Raw genomic sequence first — 21,666 nt, forward strand, 5'->3', positions numbered from 1 at the left:
GCGGCGTCCCACATACAGCATATAGAAGGACGTGCAACTATGACATACGCCTATCTACTGGGGCTTTGGGGAGAAAAAGGAGGAGGATTGGCAATAGATGTTAGCTCAGGGCCGGTCTTCCTCACACACAAAAAAAAATCACAACAACAACACAGCCTTGTTACTTTGAAATAGTTATAAATTCACAAGAAGTTGCAAAGATTCACAAGAGGTCTTAGGTAGTCCTCACTCAGTTTCCCCTAACAGTAACATTCTTGCAAAATGCTAGTACATTATCACAACCAGGAAATTGACTTTGGTACAATCTATAGAGCTTACTCTGATCTCACCAGTTTAACATGCAGGAGTGCGTGTGTGTGTGTGTGTAGGTAGTTCTATACAATTTTATCACATGCATAGATTCCTGTACCACGATAGAGATACAGAACCGTCCCATCACCACAAAGCTCCCCATGCTATCCCTTTATAACCACACCCAACTCCCACCCCATCCCTAACCCCCAACAACCACTAATCTGTTCTCCATCTCTATAATTTTGTTATTTAAAGAATGTTCTATAAATTGAACCACACACTACCTCGCCTTTGTGACTGGCTTTTTACACTCAGTTTAAGTCCCTTGCGATCCATCCAAGTTGCTGTGTGCACCAATCGCCGGTCCCTCTTTGATTTCTGCATGGTGCTCCATGGTGTGGGTTTCTCACAGTTTGTTTAACACTTCACCTCTTCAAGGGCATTTGGGTTGTTTCAGTTCAGAGTTTTTTCAAATAAAGTTTCTATGAACCTTCATATACAGATGTTTGTATGAAAATAAATTTTCATTTCTCTGGGATAAATACCCAAGAGTGGAATTGCTTGGTCTTATAGTAAATGCATGTTTAAATGAGCTTTTTTTGTCATTTATTCCATTGATGTGACATCCTTTCTAAAAAAGTTTGATTAATTTTTAATCTTCCAGCCCAACCTCCAGTAGAGGAAAAGTTTCTGTTTTGGCCTCAGTGATCATGACGGTGGCACCAAGAGGAATGGGTTGCATTCCAGCAGAACCAGGAGTAATCCAAAAAGTGTGTTGAATGCTTTGCCCTGGTGATCAGACTTTGGGTTCCCATTAGATAGGAACCCAACACTACAAGAACACTAGAGGGTCTGACGCAACCCAGGGATGGGAGTGAGGCTGGGCAGGGGGAAGTCAGACCCAGGCACTGGAACACGGCCAGGGTTCTCTGTCCTGGGTCTCTGCTTCTCTGAGCCTCTCCTTCCCCTGTCGGCTTGTGAAGATGGGCCACCTCCAGTTCTCCAGGCCATCTGGAGGGAAATATGGCTGAGAGATGGCCCAAAGTTGATGCTGTAATTACAGCTTCAGCCATTAGAGAGAGATAGGACCATCTCTCCAGGGGAATCCCAGGGAAGGGAAATCGTGCTCTAGTCTTGGTCAGATGGCCTTCCTTGGACCTGTTGTCTGTGGGGAGGAGGGCAGGGTCATGCACAGAACCGCCATACCCAATAACCATGGGGGAAAGCTCCAGAAAGGGAAGGAGCTGGGTGGCCTAGCACACCATGGACTCCTAATGTTGTGACAACATTATGGGGAGTCTCACTTGTTGGGGAAATAAATGAGGTCTTTGTGATGGATGTGGCACCTGAGTTGGACCATGAGAGACAGTTAGAATTTGGACATGTGGAAATGGGGGCAAATCGCAGTGGAGGGAAGTACGTGAATAGAGATCTAGAGGCAGAGAAGATCTAGAGGCCTCTATCTTGGGGTGTATGGAGGGAAGTGTGCAGATGGGATTCAGTGTGTAAGAATTGATGGGTGGGTTGGAGTTTCAGAGAAAGAGTCCCAGTCAGAGGTGGAGGGCCTGCTGGGCCCCAGGGGTGAGAAGGGACAATGTGAACAGGCAAGTCCTTACATTCTCTGACAATACTGAGCAGCCTCAGAGCAGAAGGGATGGCAAAACCTCGTTAAACAGTCCAGCCCGGGATGGGGGTCAGCGAGGCTGATACAGGGAAGATGGAAGGAGAGGTGGAGCAAGGAAGCTCAGGGGTTGGTCGAAACAGTTGTCAGGAAGGTCAGACATGGCCATTTTCACCTTTGTTCCCTAAAGAGCGGTGTTCAAGATTTAGTCTTATTTTATTGGAAAAGTGAGGTGGATACTTGAGTTGGCAGTGACCTGAGTGTCTTTTGATCACTTTAGCTGGGAGCTCTGGTTGGCTTCTTGGGCAGTCTCTTTGGCCTCAGGCTGTGCTATGGGGTCTGGGGGTGTGTGCTGAGACCAGCACACAGCGAGAGCACACCCTTTGCCCTTAGGGCAGGATGGCTGCCTTCAGAATCATGAGGGCTAGGTCCTGCCTGGCCACTCGTTTCCTTGTGCTCTTACACATGTGGAGGACAGTCTGCTGTCTGGCCTCCAGGGAGTCTGCTAGTTGATTACCCCTGCAGGACGTCCAGGAACACTGGAGGGGTCGGCACCAATGCCGAGCTGGTGTGACACTGGGCAGGGCTCCGTGTTGCTAACTGAGCACAAGTCTCCTTGGGTCTTGACAGCATCCTCTGATGCTGGCAGAAGGTCACTGATCTCCACTTTTAGAAAGAAGTTGCAGTGTGGAGAGATAAGTGCCTTAGCAGTGCAGCACAGCCAGAATTTCCAGGAGCTAAAACCCCATCTCAGCGTCCTAGTCCTGGAACCAGGACTCTCTGGCCTCCTCCCTCTGAAGCTTCCCACCCTGCTGGCTTCCCCCTCCCTTCCCCGCACCCCTCCTACACAGGTACCAGAGTCGTCTCTTTGTTTCCCAAAACATCTCTACTCTCCTTTCACCTAGATAAAGCTATACACGTAATAAAAAATGAATAACGATTTTAACAATTATTGAGTACTTGCTATGTGCCAGGCACTTTGCATACATTATCTTATTTAAATACCCAAAACAACCCTGTTGGGTAGGGACCATTATTATCCGTATTAACTATTTACCCTGATGTCATGTGTCGTGCAGCAGCTCAAGATGAATGTTCCTGACCAGCTGTGTCACTGTCTTCCCAAGTGCCCCCGGCTCAGTGTAACTGCACCTGCCCCGTGATACCCTCCGTCTTTGAGACCTTTCCATTTTCATTCTTTTTCTACATCAAAACATTCCTGCCCTGTGCACTCTCTGTGTGCACCTAAAATCAGTAGTACTTTTGGGGGTCTTCAGCCCAAATGAGTACAAAGTGTGGGAATGTCAGAAGTGAGGGGAGTTTGGTGTTAGCAGGGCTGCTGTTCAGCCAGCGTGTTCCTGTGTGGCATTCCAGCTCACATCTGTTCTGACTGCTCTTTGCCTACCTTGGCTGTTATATGTCTTTATAGTCTCCCTTGGGCCAGAAGAGACATGTTAGCTTCTGTAGGCCTTTTGGACCCTAAGAAAAGCTGCTATTTATAGAGCACCTTTATACTACATAACACCTTAACACGCACCATTTTTTGTGAGCACGCATAAGCATTTTCGCCGTGCATGGAATCCACGTTGTCTTTTTTTTTTTTTTTTTTTGTGAGGATAATCAGCCCTGAGCTAACATCCATGCCAGTCCTCCTCGTTTTGTGGTGAGGAAGACTGGCCCTGGCCTAGCATCTGTACCTGTCTTCCTCCACTTTTTGTGGGACGCCGCCACAGCATGGCCTGACAAGCGGTACCTCGGTGTGCGCCCGGGATCCGAACCCGGGCCGCCAGCAGCGGAGCGCGCACATTTAACCGGTAGGCAACGGGGCCAGCCCCCCACGTTGCCTTTGACCTTGGAGAATCCAGGGCTCTGAATACAGAGGTCCCCAAATGCTGGAGAAGGGCGGACTGACCAGATGCCTCGTCTAGTTGTTCCATTCCTGGCTGCCAACTGTGTTTAAAGAAAACTCGAAGAAGCGACCAGGCGCCAAGGTGTGGCACTGTTCTCAAGTGCTGTTTTGTTCCCCTAACCCCCCTTAACGACTGTGACTTTTGCTATTTCAAGGAAGAAGTTTGCCAGCTTCAGAGCATTCGGAATCAATATCACGGTAAATAAGAAACGTAATGAAAGAAAAACACACTCCAGGCCTGTGGACAAATTTTATCGCTTAAATTCACATGTTATTATTAGAATCAGCTGCAAATACTAGACTTTCAGATGGTTTTGATGGGGCAAGATGGGGGAGTGCTCTTTTAATTTGGGGTAACAATTTGGAGGCACCACCTATAGCATTATGATGTTTCCCTGTTGGTTTGGGCTACTTGTATTCATTTTTAAAGGTGAAATTTAAATGGAAGATGGTGGAGAGGAATTTTCTAACAAAGGACTTGGAAGCAGAGATGTCTTTCATTTTCAAAGCGCCTCTCATGAATGCACAACTCCGTGTGATATATTTAGTTTAACACTTTGGTATTTTGTTCCTCACATCTCTCTTCTTGCTTCTTTTGGTCTTTGCTTTCTTTTGTCCTTGCTTTGATCTCGCTATGGAATCGCCTTTAAAATGCTTTCATACACAGCAAAAGCATCCCTTTTCAGCCTCCCCCATTCTTCCTGAAGTTTCTTGCTCTCACCTGTTTTTTGCTCCCATAGTCAGAAAATGCATTGTTTAAGCCCACAAAGCTGAGAGATGCTCAGGGAATGAAATATGCATTTTAGCCGCCTTCTGTGTTATTTCATCCTGCAGTTTTACGTGCTCACTTCCTCTCCATCAGTGTTCTTAAAGGCCGGGATTTCAGACGGACAGTGGAGGTGGGACCATGCCTCTCATGTCACTGCTGTCCCTTCAGAGTTTGATGGGACTGTCTGGAGGAGCTGGAAGGTCAGCGGGTTCTCCTGGGTGCTCCATCCCTTCTGAGCCTCTCCATCAGCTGGTGGGCTCCTTCTCTGGAGAAGGCCGACCACTGTCAGTGGGCGGCTGCCTAGAAAGGTAGATGCATGTGCCAAGCTTGCAACAAAAATGTGGGTGCTTCAGAGTTACAGAGAGACCCAGTTTCGGGACAAGCCTGGGTCAGGCCTTGACTTCTGATGGGCAAGGTGCAGTTCCGCATGAACAGACAGACAACTTCAGATTCCACAGCGTCACATCCACAGGAATCAGAGGAAGAATGACAAACAGTGCAGGCTTATCACTTACAAACTGTGTGACTTTCAGCAAGATCCTTACCCTCTCTGTGCCTCAGTTTCCACATCCATAAAATGGGGATGATAATACCCCTTACCTCAGAGAATCCTTAGGAGGGTAAAAAGCACTGATATAGGTACAGTGATTACAACAGTATGTGGCGCTTAATTAGGACTCAATAAATGTTAAAACAAATATTGTGGAACGTTATGAGTTTGCAAAATAGATCAACCTCTGGTTAAATATGAAAGGGGTACTACTCTGAAGAGTGTTCTGGGGCCTTTCATGATTAGCTGACATTTTTAGTCAGCTGCTTAGCAATTTGGGGTTATAAATATTTCATTATAGATAGAGACAAGCATAGTATTTGAAATGTTTGAAAAGTAGTGATTGTCAGCAAAAAGGGAACCTTGTGTCCGTGAAGTCAGCCTCATCAGGGTGTGCTTGCCATGAAGCTAACGAAGCTCGGCCCTTCGAGGCCCTCTGGGAGGGCCCTGACAGTGTGTTCATGTGCCCAAGCTTTTCTGTAAAATTTACAAAAGAGAGATTTTTTTTTTTCTTTTTCTTAAAGAGGATCCTCCAAACCATATAAAATTCTAGTCCTACAAAACCCAGATTCATTTCTGGAACTTACTATCTCCATTTGACAAATGAGAAACCCCTTGTGTTGCATGACCAGGGTATACAACCAGCTTTCTCCCCTTCCCCTTGTTTAATTTTAAAAGATAATTTTTAAAAATGCATTATTGGTCTTTGTGTGGCCACTTTTATGCATTTAGTTGGTTGGTTATTTCAGGCATAAAGATATTCTCAGGCATACCTGAAAATCCAGGTGTTTTAAGTCTATTTTTTTTGTGTTCTTTCTATGGCATCATAGCTGATCCTCATATAAAAAAATCTCATCAGAAAAGACACTGCAGAAATGCAGGGCATCATGACTAATGGCTGTGCTGACACTCTGGGTGGAAGAGCATGTGTTTTCTGCGCTGTGTTAAGGCCGCAAGCACGGTGAGCTGAAATTCCCATGAGGGATGGAGAGAAAGGCTGGCGTCAGGGGGAGCCTGGGGGTGTGAACAGATCCAGGGGCTGAATCCTCCCCTCAGAGAGGCCAGAGCCCCTTCACTGAGTCTGGAGGAGCTTTGGGAATAAACTTCCAGTCAACCAGATAACCAAATGGGGATCAGAAAAGCTGAACGGCAGAACTTGGAATCAGATCTTCAGCAAGGCTTAGGGGTTTAAATTCACGCTCAGAAAACCACTTTACCTCTCCCTCTCACCTTCAAAATTGACAGAGCTTACAGACACAAAAGGCCACATATTGTGTGATTCCATTTTTATGAAGTATCCAGAAGAGGCAAATTTATAGAGATGGAAAGCAAGTTAGTGGTTGCGGGGGGCTGGGCGGCAGGAAACGGAGAGTGACTGCTTAGTGGGGGCGAGGTTTACATTCTGGGTGATGAAAAGTTCTGGAACTAGATAGTAGTGATGGTTGCCCCACTGAATTGTACACTTTTAAATGGTCAAAATGGTCAATTGTATAAGTATTTTACCACGATACAAACAAGGGAAAAAAATGAACCAGTGCTGTTGAGAAGTTTTGGATTTATGTAGACTCATCTGGAGTGCTGGTCAACCCCACTAACGCCCACTAAATTAGAACCTCTTAGGGCAGGCCTGGGAACCTGCATTTCCACAAGCTCCCAGGTGATTCCCAGGTAGGGACCACATTCTGAGGAATACTGGCTTTGAGGCATTTTTCTGTGTTTTATTTTTTTAATTGGAACATGCCATATGTGCTGTTTTCTCATCCCAGCTGTCACAACCCATGCGTTCCCAGCTAGTGGATGCCCAAACCTCAGCATCTGCTTGCAGGGAGAAGTGTTGGTAATAAGTGGCTTTGGTGGTGACAGTGGTGCTGATGGCAGCAGAAGTAGCATTGATAGAATTGTAGCACCAGGAGTAGTAGTAAGAGGAATAGTGGGAGTGAGACCAGAAGCCGGGAATATATGGGGTCCTGGTCACACGACTGACCTAATTTTGAGGTTGCTCCATGCAGGGTGGCCAGCAGTGAGGATCCCAGTTTTGGAAATGGCAAGACAAACCCTCACCGTGTAGACTGAGGTCGTCTCCACGGGCTCAATCTTTCAGAAAACATAGGACAAGAAGGCCCAGGCAGCAGAAAAGCAGAGATGGACAATGACAACATTGGGATTCTGGAACTTCTGCTCAGTTAGGATGAGTCCTACTGCACACGCAGGGGCTAATTCCTCACAGATGGAGTTGCGTAGGGGGTCAGTTCTAAGCCAGAGCTACTCAAAGTGCATTCGCAGGAGCAACCGACAATAGCCCCTTGGAGCTTGTTACAAATGCAAATTCTTGGGCCACACTCCAGGCCTCCTGGTGATTTTGATGCAGGTTAAGTTTTGAGAAACACTCATCTAAGCTTAGACTGATCCTCTGAGTCTCTGTACCTTGAGGGAGAGTTAGAACGTTCATAATTCTCATCGTCAAGACGGTAACTGTGTGAGGGTTGAGAGGTATCGACGTGGCACGTGTGTGTACAGGTGTGATACAGATTTGGTACATCTGTGTGGCACCGAGGTTCAGGCACGGGTTTGGGGAGCAGGTGGAGATGAGTCTGCTGGGTCAACACTTGCTTCTGAGCAGAGATTAGAGACAAGGACTGGACTGATAGTTTATTCTCTAGTATCAGCGAAAGTACAGGCTCTAGATATAATTCTGTAATAATGATTTTTTGCTTTAGTTCTCAGTGTTTGTAACTTGCTTGCTGCCGATGTATACTCTTTCAGCCTGGATGACAGGTGTTTCTTTATTGTTAAGGAGCAGATATATCTCCCTCTGGTCCCTTCTGATCACGGGCAGCGTTTGCTTCTTCCCTCTTGACTTCCCCAAATGCTATTTACCAAAACCTTAAGAAACACAAAGATTCTCAAATGGCTCTAGATAAATTGAGTATTGAATTTTATAAAACACTAGAAGGTAACATTTATTTTTGCAGAAATGGGTTTTTGTTTTCTTCTCTGAGTTTGTCGGTGAGAAAAATCTTATATAAAATGTTTTTCTTACTGTTATTATACTGTCCAAGAATGATTTCATCTGTTAAGGATGACAAAGGATCTTAGGTGATAGGTATGACATTTCTTACCACTGTCAAGTTGGGGATTTGTTTCCTTCCATGATGAGCCTGGGGGCCTTGGTTTTCACTTGGTTAACTTGTGGGCTCTCACTTTAAGGCAATTTCCAGATCTCAATACCTCGGTGCCTTCAGGCTGTCACAACCGTGTTCCACTAGGACCAGCCATTCTGGAAGTCTCTCCTGAGCTGTCTTACTCATCTACTTCTCTCGATGCTAACCTGTCCCCACATCCACCCCACATGCCCAGCTGCATCCAGAAGGGAATTCCTCTTTCTCACTGGTCGCATCAAGAACCTACTATTTGTCTAGATCAATGGCCCATTCTCAGCTCTCATTTTCTCTAATGCATTTGACTTTGCTGACATTGGATGTTGAGTAACTTTCTGAGAACAAGAATTGCGTCATTTTCAGCCATGTAGGCTCTCTATAAATATCTGTCAAGTGAAGGCACATATCCTCCTTTGGAAACTCTACCCTTGGTGTGATCCTGCTGTTTGTAGCCAGTCTTGTCCTCCAGCTCTTATTCCTGCCTCCTACATGCATATGTTTCCCACAGTGTAGTCTAAGTCTCCTCCACTCCATCTCCTGGAGCGCTCCCCCTCTCACATGCCATCATCTCTCACCACTGTGTCTCTGACACTCTGTACCCTTTCTTCTCCCCTCTGGACCACTGTCTTGGTTCAGCACTCAACCCCTGAATGTCTGCTGGCACCTAGCCATCCCCAGGTGAAACTCACCAACTTGCTCTTCCTTGTCTCTTCTTGTTCTCTTTTCTAATTAGTGTCATCTTCCTGGTCGCCCAGAGCCTATTGATTCTGTCACCTAAGAAAATCTGATTTCGTACTTATGTATTTTGCTTTGTGCTTAAGTATTCTGGAATAGTGAGAGCACACTCCAAACCTTCTGCTTCACTTAACCTCCTCCATGAACACCCCTAGCCAAAATAACTTCTCCCTTTGTGACCCCTCCTAGTACTTTCCATCTATGGCCGTTGTTCTTTGGCCATTAGGTCGATTTTCCTCGTAATACTCAATGTTGTAAGTTTTTGAACATGTCTCGTCTCCTTAACTAGATTACAAGCATCTTGAGGGAGCCCTTGTGTCCAAATTGATTTTGAATCCAGGCAAGGGCACAACCCAGTTCCTGATGAGGTGCAGAATCACCTGCAGGGACTGGGGAGAGAAGCCTGATCAGTGTCACTTATTCTTGAACCCTGCTCGTTGGATGGTGGCATCTCCCTCAGTGTTCCCATAAAAGCTCATAGGCTGTCACTTCACTTTTGTTTGGAACAATGTGTCCCTGAACCTTGTAAGAGTGAGGATGGTGTCTGCCCCTATACAGTAGGCCCCAGACTTTAATGGTATTGACTAGACAGAAAGACAAGCTGTTGTTCATGGGAAGTTATAAGATTGAACTATATTGATAATATTGACCAATTATTATTAGAAATAACATTTATTGAATGCATTTCAAGGGCTCTATATGTAACATCTCATATATTCTTAACAGCCAGAAGGCTTGTACCAACTGATTAGGCATTATCCTTTTATCCCTTTATACTTTTCAAAGCTCTTTAATGTCCATGTCTCAGTAGCTTTGAGAGGTAGAAGGGCAGTGGTAGTGAAGCGTACTCTCTTTTGCCAAATTTGTAAATGCCTATCCCTCTCTCCCCTGAAGTCTCAGTCACAACCACTAAACAAATGAGAAAACCACTTGACACTTAGACGTGGTAACTGGCATGGCCAGGAGCTGACATCCAGTTACTGGGCAGAGCCATAACGAGGTCCCCAGTTGCCTGGCAGTTAAAAGTTAACAGTGCCTGCAGGTCCCCTGGTGTGGTGCTCAGCACTCAGAATGTTCTCCCTGAACTTGTGGAGATTTCCAAGACTCCCGCCATCATGGGCCACCCTCATGAGTGGGCAGGATTCCTACCATACCATTCTGTGGGTGCCGTGCCCCGGCATGGTCCATTGCTTTCCAGGGCATGCCCCGTCGTCTCCTGCCCACTCACCCCATTCTCATGGAGGGAAAGTGAAAACCAAGCAGGCATGGCCTGCCCAACCTTCTTACTAGAATTCTTGCTCCAAGAAATTTACTAAACAGACAGGAAAACCCAGCCAACATACAGTCAGTAGATGGTTTCTAGAAGCTGAGAATTCTTTGGGCCACTCCAGTCCATTTACTTGGTTCTCGTTCTCACTCCCAATGAGTGAAGAAGCAGAGGGTCCTGCAGCCTGGCTTCTCCACCAACCCCGTCACCAGCTCTGAGATGATGACAAAGATGATAGCAATGCCGACAAACACGCCGACAATGGGATCACTTACTGAGGGCGTACTGTGTGCCAAGCATTTATTAAGACTGTCCTATACATTTTGAGCTCAGTGGTTCTTAAAGTGTGGTTCCCCACATCAGAGCATGGGCACCCCAGGGTCTTGTTAGAAACACAAATACTCAGCCCCACCCTAGACCTTCTGAAAATGAAAGCATGGGGGAGGGGCCCAGCAGTCTGTTTCAACACCTGCAGCTGATGCCGATGTGCCCTCCAGTTTGCGAACCATAGTTCTAGCTTCTAGGCCTGTTTTTACCATCTTGGGCGTGGTGTCTTTAGGCCCCCGGGGCTGCTCTGAAATCTGTTCAATTGCTCTAAACCTATGTGGAGGGAAAATAATTATAATACCAGCTACTCAATGTTGAGCATTTACACTCTGCTGGGGATAACACTAGGCATTCTTTATAATGTTTAATCCTCACCATAATCATATGAGGTCCATACTATTCTTATCATCCGTCTTCTGTAGGTGAGGAAATTGAGGCACACATTGATTGGCTAACTTGCCCAGGGTCACTCAGATAATCACTAGCAGCACTAGAATCTGAACCCAGGACAGCCTGACTCAGGTCTGAACACCCAGCCACACACTGTGCCTCGTGAGAGGTTTCTGCCCCCTCCCCTACCGGGTTCCAAACTCATACCTCCTGTATTAGTTGGCTAGGGCTGCCATAACAAAGTATCACAGACTGGGTGGCTTAAACAACAGAAATTTATTTTCTCACATTTCTAGTGGCTGGAAGTCCAAGATCGAGGTGTCAGCAGGTTTGGTTTCTCCTGGGCCTCTCTCCTTGGTTTGCAGACAGCTGCCTTCTTGCTGTATCCTCATGTGGTCTTTCCTCTGTGTGCATGCCCCTGGTGGCTCTGTGTGTGTGTCCAAATCACCTCTTCTTATAAGGACACCAGTCAGAGTGGATTAGGGCCCACCCTAACAGCCTCATTTGACTTAATCACCTCTTTAAAGGCCCTATCTTCAAATATGGTCACATGCTGAGGTACTGGGGTGAGGGCTTCAATAGATAAATTTTGGGGTCACACAATTCAGCCCATAACACTCCCATTTTCCGCCATCCATGCCTTTGGCTGACAGGAGTTATTTCATGTCTCTCTACCCTTGGGGACTTGCTCACCCTCATCCTCTGTATTTCTTCCTTGGTCACATGGCTGCATCATGGGACAGCAGCCATGACCAGGGAGGTCAGCCTCTGCATATGCTGCAAATGTATGCCTTTAATTTGCTAAAAGTTGCCGTGTATAACTAGGAAGTGGAGGGTCTGCACAACGTCTGTAAATACAGCCTTTTGGAGTTTCTCTAGAGCAAAGTCAGAGGTAACGACGTCTCTTAAAGTATTGTTTGTGGACTTGCATCTGACTCCCGTGGGCTGCTCCCAGTGACCTATAGCATGAGACTCTCCAAGGGCGGACCCTTGGAGTGGGCCTATCTAAGAATCCCCTCTCTGTCAGCCTCTCCTCGTCCTCCTACATCTGGTGATTTTTATATACACAAAGATACCAACTTTTATGTCTGTGGAGTTAGACACATTTGGCCCGTGTTTCAGCTCTTCCATGACTAGGTGTGTGACCTTGGGACAGGTTAGCCTCCCTAAGACTGTTTCTTAATTTACAAAGTGTAATTAATCTAGTTAATTAATGGAATTAATCTAGCAACCTCCTAGAGTTGCTGTGAGGATTAAATAATATCATATTAATAAAGCACTTCATACCACTTGCTTGTTGCAGAAGGGAAAGTGTTCAGTCCCTGATAGCATTACTTCTGCCACCATGGTAGCATTTCTACTACTGGGCAAAGATTTCTTTTGCATCCTAAGACCAAAGCACAAACCCTATTAGTGTTGCATCAGATGCATGACTACGGGTCTGGACCACCCAGGACACATACTGTAAGAACCAGTATATGTGCGGATGGAAAAGCCCACATAGAAGTTGATAAATAGGACCCAGGGGACAGTGGGAGGACACAAATGCTGGCCAAGGAAGGAGGAAGGGGCACAAAGAAAAGAAATCCCAAAGGCATCTGCCAGCCTGCAACAGCCATAAAGCCAGACCTGGATTCTATCCAGCTGCATAGCTTGGACACAGGAAGAACATTGCCATCCTTGGTTGGTATGTCAGCGGTGTCTTCTGATTCTCTCACCGACTGAGTTGTCTTTTCTACCAGAATTACTAACATGCAAACTTTTTTGCAATCTCAGAACTTCCTGAAGATCTCTAGGCATCCTGGTGGATTGGACACACATTTGAATTGACATGTTTATGGACCTTCTTGTGTCTTGTCATTTGCAGAGGAGCTGAAGGCCCCCTTGGAGGAGTATGTCCACAAACGCTACCCCGGGCTGGTGAAGGTGGTCCGCAATCAAAAAAGAGAGGGCCTGATCCGAGCTCGCATCGAGGGCTGGAAGGTGGCCACCGGCCAGGTCACTGGCTTCTTTGATGCTCATGTGGAATTCACCGCTGGCTGGTAGGTCACAAGCTGAACCCTAGGAGCACTGAGGACCTGTAGTGTGGTCAGGAGGGGCTAGAATCTGGGAGGTGGGGCACTTTGCGTGTTTCCTTTGGGGCCACTGGAAGAATGGAGAAGGGGTGGTTGAAGAAGGTGAGACTATAGTCTGGGATAAAACTGGGAAGCAGGGAGAAATTGTCTACTGTCTCCTCAGTCTGTCATCATTGTTGTCATAGTCACCATCATCATCGTTAAAATTCCCAGTGAAAATGATATATTAGTTGGACAGAACTCAAGATAATCCTTGCTAAGGGACAAGACAGTCATATTTCCATTATTCTCTTTTCCTACTTCGCTTGTTCCCTTTTTTGGGGAGGATGGTTGACTGTCATTGTGAGAAAAGAGATCCATTTATAATTCCATCTATTCAGGGAAAGCTTCCCAGAATTTATGGGATTATCTTTAACATCAGTTGGAGGAGTGGAAGGTTTTACCTCTGCAAATGTGGCCCTGAATGTTTTTCCAGGTGAAAAAAACAATATGAGAGACATTGGTGAGCACGCAGGGAGTAGAAGTTTTGGGATGCAAGAAGACTGAAGCATCAGAAATGCACGAATCATTCAATGAGCATGTTAAAATTGGATTAGGGCTGTACAGTTTAAAAGCGTGGTCACATGATTATTGCTAACTAACCAATGATAAATCAAGTCAGAGGTTAAATAACCTGTGCTGGGGTTGCTTAGTTAGTAAGAAGCAGAGTCTTTAATTTCATAAATATGTTTATTTACGCTCACTGATACCATCTTGAATAAGTGCTGTTCAGGGTACCAGATTTGAAGAGCCAATATCCCATCATTAAGTAAACATTAAAATGTCTATTCTTCTTCATTTGCAACAAACTATAGAATCTCTTTAATGGCTGGATAAAAGGAAAATAGTTGGGCACATGACCACACAAGGTTTGGAACCTGGGGTCACTGTTAACCCTGGCCCTTTCAAGTGCACACGGATATCTATTGCCATCTCAGACATCAGTTTTCTTTCTGTTTTTTTTTTTTTTTTTGCCACCATCAGACCCTGATGACACACAACTGCTTATTTTTAGTCCTGATCTCCCCTGAGCTTCAGAGTTGTTTCTCTCTTGTAAGACTCGTTCTCAAAGTGTGGTCCCCAGATCAGCAGCATCAGCATCATCTGGGAACTTGTTAGAAATGCAGATTCTTGGGCACCACCCAGAACTATGAAATCAGAAGCTCTGGGGGTGCAGAGTTATATCTTTTAACCAGCCCTGTAGCTGAGTCTGATGCTCACTCAAGTTTGAGCTAGAAGCCTTCTGAACAGATGCACTGGAATATTCCATTGGAATCTCAGCCTTGGCGTATCTCACCTTTTCCTCCACATCATTGCCTCTTCATTTCTTTCCTGTCAAAACTGGCGGCACCACTCAAGTCCCTTGCACTTGATTCTTGCCTCCCCATCATGTCACTCATCCAATCAACCGCCAGCTCTAGCTAGTTTTATCTTCTATTTCTCACGTCTGCCTTGACCTCCACTCTCCCAGCTTAGACCTTCATTATCTTTCACCTAAACTAATGTGGTGAATTATCCTTTTGACAAATATTTGCTGGGTGCCCACCATCTCCCAAACACCATCCTAGGCCGAGGTTTGGATGACCAACTGTTCGGGTTTGTGCAGTGCTGAGGGATTTCCCCAAATGTAGGATTTTCGGTAGTAAAGCCAGAACAGTCCTGGGCAAACTGGGACAGTTAGTCAATCAGCTGGGGTTCAAAATCTGGCAAGATTTGGTGTCCACCCTCCAGTAGCCTATAGTCTAATTCTTTTTCTTTTTGGGGGGGTGGTGGGGAAGATCGGCCCTGAGCTAACATCTGTCAATCCTCCTCTTTTTGCCGAGGAAGACCGGCCCTGGGCTAACATCCATGCCCATCCTCCTCCACTTTATATGGGACGCCGCCACAGCATGGCTTGCCGAGCGGTGTGTCGGTGTGCACTGGGATCCGAACTGGCGAACCCCGGGCCACCGCAGCGGAGAGCGCGCACTTAACCACTTGCGCCACCAGGCCGGCCCCGCCTATAGTCTAATGCTAACTTGTCTCTGTGATCCAATTTTAGCCCGTCAGACATTTTCCGTGTTCTGCCAGAGTGACATACATCCTCCCTGGATTAAAACCCTTTTGCGGGTACGCATTACAGGGTAGACCAAGTGTCTCAACTTTCACTGGGTCGAACTGCTGATAATCTTCAACCTCAGTGACTTATGCCAACAAAGATTTCCATCTTGTCCATGTGGCAGCTCAGCCGTGGGTTGTCTTTCTGTGGCTCTGCTCCATATGTCATCTGTGTCCTGAGACCCAAGGAGGACTCCTGTCTAAGACATACCATTTTTGTGGCTCAGAGAAAAGAACAACAGCTGAACCTTGCAATGGCTATTAAAGTTTCTGCTCAGATGTGACACTTTCACTTCTGCTCACATCCCATTGGCCAAAGCAACCCTCATGTTCAAGCTGAACATTCATTGGGGTAGAGGGAGGGAGTGTACCCCTCTGTAGGGAAACACTGCAGGACGCATGGTAATAGGCAGATGTCCCCAGGGAGGGAAGCAAATTACTGAGAACGTTTATGCATTCTATCACAGATCAAAGTCCTCACTTGAGAAGCGTTATTTATTTATTTTTTGGTGAGGAAGATTGGCACTGAGCCAACATCCGTTGCCAATCTTCCTCTTTTTGCTGAGGAAGATTAGCTCTGAGCTAAAATCTGTGCCCATCTTCCTCTATTTTGTATGTGGGATGCCACCACAGCATGGCATGATGAGCAGTGCATAGGTCCATGCGCGGGATTCAAACCCATGAACCCCAGGCCGCCAAAGCGGAGTGTGCAAACTTAACTACTATGCCACCCGTCCAGCCCCGAGAAGCATTATTTAAACAAGGTCTTCTGTCCCCACACTCAGTGAATTTCACCACACAGTGCCGGGCTGAGCTGAACGCTTCTGTAGGCGTGCCACCAGGCACCAGAGCAGCCTGGGGGAAGCATGGCCCATTCAAGGAGGCAGTGGAGCCCGGGGATTGGGCCTGAGGCCAGACCATCTAGGTTAGAAACCTGCCTCTGCCACCTGCTGGCTGTGTGACCAGGGGCAAGCGACTTAATTTCCCTGGGCCTTTGTTTCCTCATTTGTAAAATGGTGATCATAGTATCTACCTCGTAATATAATGTATTCAATAAATATCAGCTATCATTAGCTCATTAGGAAAAATAATGTGTGTTCAAAGATTTGCAGAGACAGCGTGTAGTCGGAGTGACTTGAATAAGGAGGAAAAGATGGGGTAAGAATTGAGAGGAAGGAGAAGAGAGCCTTCCTACTGGGGGAAATTAGGGAAGTCTTCTTGGAAGAAGTGGCACTTGATCTAACAAGACTCTGTAGGTGGCTAGACTTTCTCTCAGTGGCAAAAGGGCATTCCTGGAGGAGAAGAGCATGAGTGGAGGCTTGGAGAGATGAAGCTCTGAAGCATGTCTAGAAGCCGTGGAGAGTCAGTCTCATTTGGCTTCAGCCTGTATGGTGTATGCAGAGGCACTAGAGGCAGTAAATGGTCCAGGGTATATTTTATTGCTCGTTTTAAATAGAAAGATGGGATGAGCCAACAGGTAATTCAATAGCTGCAAGTGAAAAGAAATGGGATGCGGGCCGAGCGTCCTCATTATTCTTCCAAATAATGCAGAGGGATGGGATTTTCACTTGACTCTTTTCCAATGCCTGCGCTCTGTTCTAAGTGGGGAGATGAATGCCTTGGCTTATGAGAGCCATCTTTTCATTGCTGAATATGGGAAACGATCCCTTCCTACATCTGCCTCGGAGACACACACTGGTGGGGGTGTCTGACCATCTGCTGTCTCCTAAGCTGGCAGGGCTACACCTTGAACCCCGAGCCACGCCCCTGCCTATCGCCCGCTGCAGCCCTGAGTGGCAGGCTGGCTGGGAGGCAGGATTCTGCCTGCCTTTGCATTTTATTAGCTCCCGCCTGCCATTGCTAACCCATTCAATTAGATCCCTTTTAAGAAATCAATTAAATAATCAATTAAAACAACTGAAATAGTCGCACACACAAAGAAGCTGGTGAAACGCTTATTAAAGCCAGGCCATCAAGGGCAGAAGTGACCTATTTTGGGAAAGAGAATTCAACTCCAGCAGCAAAAACAAGAGGCATCGGCCAGTGCCCTGAGGGGAACTTAAAACACTGTACAAAACTGTAGTGCCAGGCAAATCTGAGGGCGTCTGCACGGCCTTGCTTGGCTTACACTGTCGCTGTAAGCGAGAGGCCTGGCACTTTCTAGGGGAGAGGACCTCACGTTCTGATTTCTCCCTCCAGACCTCTCATGTGAGATATCAGCGCTGTGGTGATCCCACATGGGTGAGGGCGTGAGCTGCGTTGCACAGCACTTCACAGTGTGCGCTTGAAGCTGCATGATCCACCTGGGGTGGGTGACTTGGCAGCCTCAAGTTTCCATCTGAGTTCCAGCTTGCCCAAGGCCTACCCTCTACTACGTTGCTGCTGTTCCTTCTCTGAGGTCTTGGGGTCTGTGCAGTTGAGGTGTGGGTGTGCCTCGGGGAGAGATTTTATTTCCATTTCTCTGTGTTTCAGGGCCGAACCCGTTCTATCCCGAATCCAGGAGAACCGGAAGCGTGTGATCCTCCCGTCCATCGACAACATCAAACAGGACACCTTCGAGGTGCAGCGGTACGAGAACTCAGCCCACGGATACAGCTGGGAGCTGTGGTGCATGTACATCAGCCCCCCAAAAGACTGGTGGGACGCCGGAGACCCTTCGCTCCCCATCAGGTCTGTGGCAAGCAAGCTCTGGCAGCCGTTGAGTCCCCAGATCCCAGGGGACAGAGGAGCCCCAAGGGAGGGAAGCCAGGAGCGATTGCCTGGGGATGGACCAGTGGTGTACAAACAGCTGCTTTAGGAATTTAGGGTGTCTTACCATCTTGGTTTTCTTGCTAAGGAAGGACACTGCACTTGGCTCCTTTGAGTCACGTTTTCAAGTGCAGCTTATGAAAGAGTGCAGTTGGTAGGGATGCTCACACTTTTTTATTCTTCCTCGGATCTGATGAGCTGTGTTCAGGATGAAGCTTGAAAGGTATTAATTCCTGGGGCTCTTTCATACTTGTGACCTTTATTCTCATGGTGTTTCCCACCCTTTTTCATGGTACAGGAACACATAGAAAAGACAATCTTTGTGTGGCATCTGGGGTAACCGAGGGCCTTTGGGCAGCTCCGTGTGGCTCTTGCCCCAGGTCCCACCCAGCTGCCCTGGAGACAAGGAGATCAATATCTCCTGGCATCTAGTTGGGAATCTCATGTATAAAGGATGTGGAGTAAAGTAGGTGGATTTTGATGTCGTATTTGTTTCCTATGGCTGCTGTAACAAATTCCTGCAGACGTAATGGCTTAAAGCAACATACGTTTATTCTCTTACATCCTCAAGGTCAGAAGTCTGAAATGAGGCTTACAGAGCTAAACTCAAGGTGTCCACAGGGTAGGGTCCTTCTGGAGGCTCGAGGGGAGAGTGCACGTCCTTGCCTTTCCTGGCTTCTAGAGGCTGTCCTCATTCCTTAGCTCATGGCGACATCACATCTCTCTTTCTCAGGTGCTTACTTCACCACATGGACTTCTTCTTTCTCTGACTTTCTTGCCTCCTTCGTATAAGGGCCCTTGTGATGACACTTGGGTCCACATGAATAATCCAAGATAATCCCCTCATCTCAAGATCCTATAGTTAATCACATCTGTAAAGTCCTCCTTCCCATATAAGGTAACATTCACAGGTTCCAGAGATTAGGATGTGGATATCTCTTTTTTTTGGTGGGGGCGGGGAGGACATCATCAGCCCACCTCAAATGCTCTGATTTTCAACCAAGATGATACCCAAGTATAGTTCAGTACTTTCTGTGAATTCTACTTGAGGGCCAAACTGATTCTTAAAATCTTCGTGGTTCTGTCTTAAGTTAGAAGAGGCAGCAGAGGCATTCTTACCTTGGCCTGGTTTTAAGGGAGTGTTTGTTGGTATAAAGGGGGGTAGCAAAAAGAAATTGTGCAGTAGGAGTGAAAATTTTTCCCTGGTAGCCATCAAGTTCTTTTTCAGTTTACACATTTTTGATAAACAAGAGTAAGATTTTGAGACATACAGTCTCCCTTGACCCATGTTCTCTTATTTGCCTGCTCAAATGGAAAACTGCAGAATTGCATTAGAGTGGAGCCACCCACGGGAAAATGTACACAACAGGGAAGGTAATCTTTTGGGCCAACAGCTTCCTGAGCTGGAGATGTCTCGTGGCTCAGCTCCCATCCCAGCCTAGAAGTTCAGCATCTCCATGCAATGCTGCAGGGCCACACTCTTGGCTTTCTGCAAATGATAATGTAGACTCATCACTAGAGTGTTGTCTGAGAACCACATCGTAACCTTGGGATATGTAAAATTTAATAGGTGAGCTACCACCTCACATCCATGAGGATGGCTACCATAAAAAATAAAATAAAATAAATAACAAGTGTTGGCGAGGGTGTGGAGAAATTGGAATCCTTGAGCATTGCTGGTGGGAATGTAAAATGGTACAGCTGCTGTGGAACACAGTATGACAGTTCCTCAAAAAATTAAAAATGAAATTACTGTATGATCCAGCAATTCAGCTTCTGGGTATATACCCAAAAAAGTTGAAAACAGGGTCTCAAAGAGATGTTTGTACACTCATGTTTGTAGCAGCATTATTCCCAATAGCCAAAAGGTGGAAGTAACCCAAGTGTACATAAACAGATGAATGGATAAACAAAATGTGGTTTATCCATACAATAGAATGTTATTCAGCCTTAAAAAGGAAGGAAATTCTGACACATGTTACAACATGGATGAACCTTGAGGACATTGTGCTAAGTGGAATAAACCAGTCTTAAAAAGATAAATACTATATGATTCCACTTATATGAGGTACCAAGAATAGCCAAATTCATGGAGACAGATAGTAGAATGGTGGTTGCCAGGGCCTGAGGAGAAGGGAGGAATGGAGAATTGTTATTTAATGTGCATAGAGTTTCAGTTTTGCAAGATGAAACGAGTTCTGGAAATTGGTTGCATAATAATGTGAATGTTCTTAACACTACTGAACTGTGCACATAAAAATGGTTAAGATAGGAAATTTTATGTGGTGTGTATTTTACCACGATTAAAAAAAAATTAATGGGGAGTACTTTTTTTTGGTTTGTTTTTTTGTGAGGAAGATCAGCCCTGAGCTAACATCCATGCTAATCCTCCTCTTTTTGCTGAGGAAGACCGGCTCTGAGCTAACATCTATTGCCAATCCTCCTCCTTTTTTTCCCCCCAAAGCCCCAGTAGATAGTTGTATGTCATAGTTGCACATCCTTCTAGTTGCTGTATGTGGGACGCGGCCTCAGCATGGCTGGAGAAGCGGTGCGTCGGTGCGCGCCCGGGATCCGAACTCGGGCTGCCAGTAGCGGAGCGCGTGCACTTAACCGCTAAGACACGGGACTGGCCCTAATGGGGAGTACTTAAAGACCCCTTGGCCTTCAGATCTTGAAGGGACGAAGTTTAAACAGTGGACTGAACAACAGTGAGTTTCATATTGTTTGGCCAAACAGTGCTTCCTCCTGACACACTGGGAGGCTGACCTCTAGCCAGACAGATAAGGGAATGAGGGTGTGACAGTGGTGTTAGCAACAGAGGAAAAGAAATGGAATCAGTGCAGTCCTTTGGGACACCCGGAAAACATGGCTATCCCTGCGTCTTTAAGGCACTAAGCAAAAATTTAGCTTGTATTTTATGAGTTACAGTAACATTAACAGATGATTAATATGCACTTTAAAAAGACCCAAGAAAATAGAGTCGTGATCATGAGTCATTAATATTACATGCATCTGTGATGTACAAAATAGAATCAAATACCAACGGTCTCTTTTTAATGTATCGTAACTTATGAAATGCTTAATTTTAATAGTTGATGGAGATATTTAATTGTAGGAAGGAATTTTTATGGCCCTTCTGATGTTATTAAGAAGATACAATTTGGTTTCTTAAACGTTAGGAGATAGCAGTTTCCCCTCTCCCCTGTGATCCTAATATTTTACTAGTAATGATTTTGTTCTGATAAAGGATAGGATGAGAACTTTTTCACAGTCTAAATGACATTAGATTGGAGGAGTCTTTGGATACTGAGTCTTCCCAGTAGGCAACATAATCTAGAAGATTTTGCTTTAAGGAAATTTGTATCCTTTCTGTTTTACTTCTTTCCCCCTTTCTTCCTGTGTGTTTTTTCCTCCTGCCTGGTAAACGGCTATTTCCCAAGGTTTTCTGTTTGTTCTCTGCTCTTCTTTGTCTACACCAGTGTTTTAGGTGAAGAGAGTGGGCAGGTGCCCTTAAAGAGAGCAGGGGATGGGGACTGAAGAACATATGCCCCACCCAAGGAGGCAGCTGCTACCAGCCCCACGTGGTGGTGCTGGGCTGGGGGGCGTGCACGTGGCTGGTGTTGTCAGGTGCTCAGACTTTTAAGAAAAGACACAAATCCAGATAATTTCATGAAATTGTCTGACTTT

The 21,666-nt window shown here is 46.1% G+C and overlaps 1 protein-coding gene across 1 annotated transcript in view; it reads left to right on the forward strand.

Moving 5' to 3' along the window:
* The window catches only part of GALNT17 (polypeptide N-acetylgalactosaminyltransferase 17), a 437,269-nt gene that overhangs the window by 206,744 nt on the left and 208,859 nt on the right, over positions 1-21,666 (forward strand). The window contains exons 4-5 of the mRNA XM_058569476.1: positions 12,888-13,062; positions 17,704-17,901. Of these exons, the coding sequence (XP_058425459.1) occupies positions 12,888-13,062; positions 17,704-17,901 (373 nt within the window). The remainder of the gene's footprint in view (positions 1-12,887; positions 13,063-17,703; positions 17,902-21,666) is intronic.

This window comes from Diceros bicornis, chromosome 26 (genome assembly GCF_020826845.1).
Source record: "Diceros bicornis minor isolate mBicDic1 chromosome 26, mDicBic1.mat.cur, whole genome shotgun sequence".
In the NCBI taxonomy this organism is placed as follows: domain Eukaryota; kingdom Metazoa; phylum Chordata; class Mammalia; order Perissodactyla; family Rhinocerotidae; genus Diceros; species Diceros bicornis.